General features: G+C 39.1%; 1 protein-coding gene across 1 annotated transcript; it reads left to right on the top strand.

Moving 5' to 3' along the window:
- Positions 1–1,299: 1,299 nt before the first annotated feature.
- On the top strand, positions 1,300–3,285 carry LOC147738102 (uncharacterized). The gene has a single exon (XM_086952138.1). The coding sequence runs from the start codon at positions 1,315–1,317 to the stop codon at positions 3,283–3,285; it is 1,971 nt and encodes a 656-aa protein (XP_086808264.1). The 5' UTR covers positions 1,300–1,314.
- The last annotated feature ends 279 nt before the right edge of the window (positions 3,286–3,564 follow it).

Below are 3,564 nucleotides of genomic sequence, written 5' to 3'. Positions count from 1 at the left end.
TAGCACTAAGCAACTGAATGTCGGTGCCATAAGAAGGATTATTTTGAAAAACTGAAGGACATCCAGCATTTTACGTTTAAACAATTTCAAGAAATCTAAGTGTGGCGAGGAAATTACTGTACCTGTAAGTGAAGTCTCTAATTTTGAATTCCATTAACCCAGAGCAAAGCCATATCTGTGCACACAGCATCAGAAATATTGTAGAAAGATCACTTCAGCATCCTCATCTGAAAGATTATCAGAAAAACAAATTGCCTCAGCATGACAGAATAACGTTCATCTAAAGCATCATGTAATTCTAGAGAGTAAGCACACACTGCATAAAAAGTTACAACTAAAGGTTTCTCCTGCAAACCATCAAAGAAAAGACACTGAAAAAAGACTTCGAAGCTGACACGTTAGCAACCAAAAGATTGGAAAATCACCTTTGTTCAACAACCATTTTAACCAGTTATGCAGGTTTGAGACTATCTGCCTCTGGATAGAACACCACGACCCACTCTGCTCACTCTTGGGAAAACCTTAAAAATTCATCACTTTATTGTGTTCATGACCATCCCAGATTGTTTCCTTTTTATTGTGTACTGTTCTGTAATTCTATGCAAATCGCCTCAAAATTATCTGTTGTGCAGGAGTGATATGTAAAACTGTTAAATATAAAAATGGATTAAAGGAGCACCGTTGCGCTATATCTAATGTAAATAAATCCTCATCCTCAGAACTACAAACCTTAACCTTACCCCAAACATAGAAAGGGTAAAAGGAACTGATGTTCTGCGACTAATGATCCACAATAGTACTGTGCACGTTCTAACGCCCTCAGTTACTGCCATTACATCAGTGCAAAAAGGTACATATCAGTTTAATCATTAAATATCAGACTAACACCTTATTACTACATTACTAAGAACCTATACAAATAGATTTGAGAAAAACTTCAGTCACAAATTAAGTTGCTGCCAGAGAGGCTATTACCTAAAGACTATTATCTGCTAGAAACATTTCAACAGGTGTTACAGGGCTGGTTCCAGACATATTTTGCTCAATTCAAGTGTTAAGAAGATTACACTCAAACATTATCTAAACAAGCCCGACTCTAAAATCAGGTTCACTCTTACCGTGGCATATAAGCAAGAGAAACCTAAATGTAGAGGTATTAAGTCTAGGAATACACCTTATAAAAACACGGACTGTGAGAACAAATTCATTGTTCAAACCCGCCTCGATCGAGGGAAATTAATCGAAGTCGGGAGAAAAAGTTACTTGTGCCAAAAAAGATACAGCCATAAATCTCATCTCACTGAATTTGAGAGAATGCACACTGGGGGAAACCACTCTCAGTGCAAAGTATGCCAAAAAAGTTTCAGGCGTAAATCTTATCTCACTGAGCATATGAGAATCCACACTGGGGAAAACCACTCTCCGTGCAAAGTATGCCAAAAAAGTTTCAGGCGTAAATCTTATCTCACTGAGCATATGAGAATCCACACTGGGGAAAAACCTTATCAGTGCTCTGAATGCCAGAAAAGGTTTAGTATCAAACCGAGTCTATATCGACATGCATTAACCCACTCTGTGGAAAAGCCTTACCAGTGCGCTGATTGCCAAAAAAGTTTCAGCCGTAAATCTTATTTCACTGAACATATGAAAGTCCACTCTGGGGAAAAACCTTATCAGTGCTCTGAAGGCCAGGAAAGTTTTTGTAACAAAAGCGCACTCACGCGCCATACAAGAAGAACCCACACTGGGGAAAAACCTTATCAGTGCACTGATTGCCAAAAATGTTTCATTGACAAAAACAGTCTCACTCAGCATAGAAGAACCCACACTGGGGATAAACCTTATCAGTGCACTGATTGCCAAAAATGTTTCATTTACAAAAACAGTCTCACTCAGCATAGAGGAGCCCACACTGGGGATAAACCTTTTCAGTGCTCTGAATGCCAGAAATGTTTCAGTTTCAAAAGCAGACTCACTGAACATACAAGAATCCACTCTGGGGAAAACCCTTATCAGTGTTCTGAATGTCCAAAAAATTTCCACCGTAAATCCCTTTTAACTGCACATTTGAGATTCCACACTGGGGAAAAACCTTATCAGTGCTCTGAATGCCAGAAATGTTTCAGTGAAAAAAGACATCTCACGCTCCATATACAAACCCACACTGGGGAAAAACCTTATCAGTGCTCTGAATGCCAGAAATGTTTCAGTGAAAAAAGACATCTCACGCTGCATATACTAACCCACACTGGGGAAAAACCTTATCAGTGCTCTGAATGCCAGAAATGTTTCAGTATAAAAAGTCATCTCACAGTGCATATAAAAACCCACACTGGGGAAAAACCTTATCAGTGCTCTGAATGCCAGAAATGTTTCAGTATAAAAAGTAGTCTCACTCGGCATACAAGAACCCACACTGGGGAAAAACCTTATCAGTGCTCTGAATGCCAGAAATGTTTCATTGACAAAAAAAGTCTCACTCAGCATAGAAGAACCCACACTGGGGATAAACCTTATCAGTGCACTGATTGCCAAAAATGTTTCATTTACAAAAACAGTCTCACTCAGCATAGAAGAGCCCACACTGGGGAAAAACATTATCAGTGCTCTGAATGCCAAAAATATTTCCGAGACAAAAGAAGTCTTTCTCAACATATAATAACCCACACTGGGGAAGAACCTTATCAGTGCCCTGAATGCCTAAAAGATTTCAAACTTAAATCACTTCTAACTGCACATGTCAGATTCCACACTAGGGTAACACGTTATCAGTGCTCTGAATGTGACAAATGTTTCAGTGTAAAAAGCAGTTTCATTCATCATATAAGAACCCACACTGGGGAAAAACCTTATCAGTGCTCTGAATGCCACAAATGTTTCAGTACAAAACACAGTCTCATTCATCATATAAGAACCCACACGGGGGAAAAACCTTATCAGTGCTCTGAATGCCAGATATGTTTCATTGAAAAAAGCCGTCTCACTCATCATATAAGAACCCACACTGGGGAAAAACCTTATCAGTGCTCTGAATGCCAGAAATGTTTCAGAGAAAGAAAGACTCTCGTTCGGCATATAAGAACCCACACTGGGGAAAAACCTTATCAGTGCTCTGAATGCCACAAATTTTTCACTGGAAAAAACAGTCTCACCCATCATATAAGAATCCACACTGGGGAAAAACCTTATCAGTGCTCCGAATGTCAAAAATGTTTCAGCCGTAAATCTCATCTCACTGAACATGTGAGAATCCACACTGGAGAATTTCTTTTATCAGTGCTCTAAATGTCAGAAAAGATTCAGAGGTAGAGATGGTTACAAGCACCATAAGAAAACACACCATCAAAATAATCAGTTCTCCGAATGCCAGAAAAGCATACATTTTAAACTCAATCTCATTCTACATGAGCAGACGCAGAGAGGGGAAAAACATTACCAATGCTGTGATTGCCAGAAATTCCTATTTGATAGGCACAGCCTCACTAACCATAAGCGACTCCATACTGATGAAAAACCTTATGAGTGCTCTGAATGCCAGAAAAGCTGCAGAAAAAAATGCTATTT

This window comes from Lissotriton vulgaris, chromosome 1_1 (assembly GCF_964263255.1).
Source record: "Lissotriton vulgaris chromosome 1_1, aLisVul1.2, whole genome shotgun sequence".
NCBI lineage: Eukaryota > Metazoa > Chordata > Amphibia > Caudata > Salamandridae > Lissotriton > Lissotriton vulgaris.
Note: the sequence above shows the minus strand (reverse complement) of the source record. Positions and strands in the feature narration are given on the sequence as shown.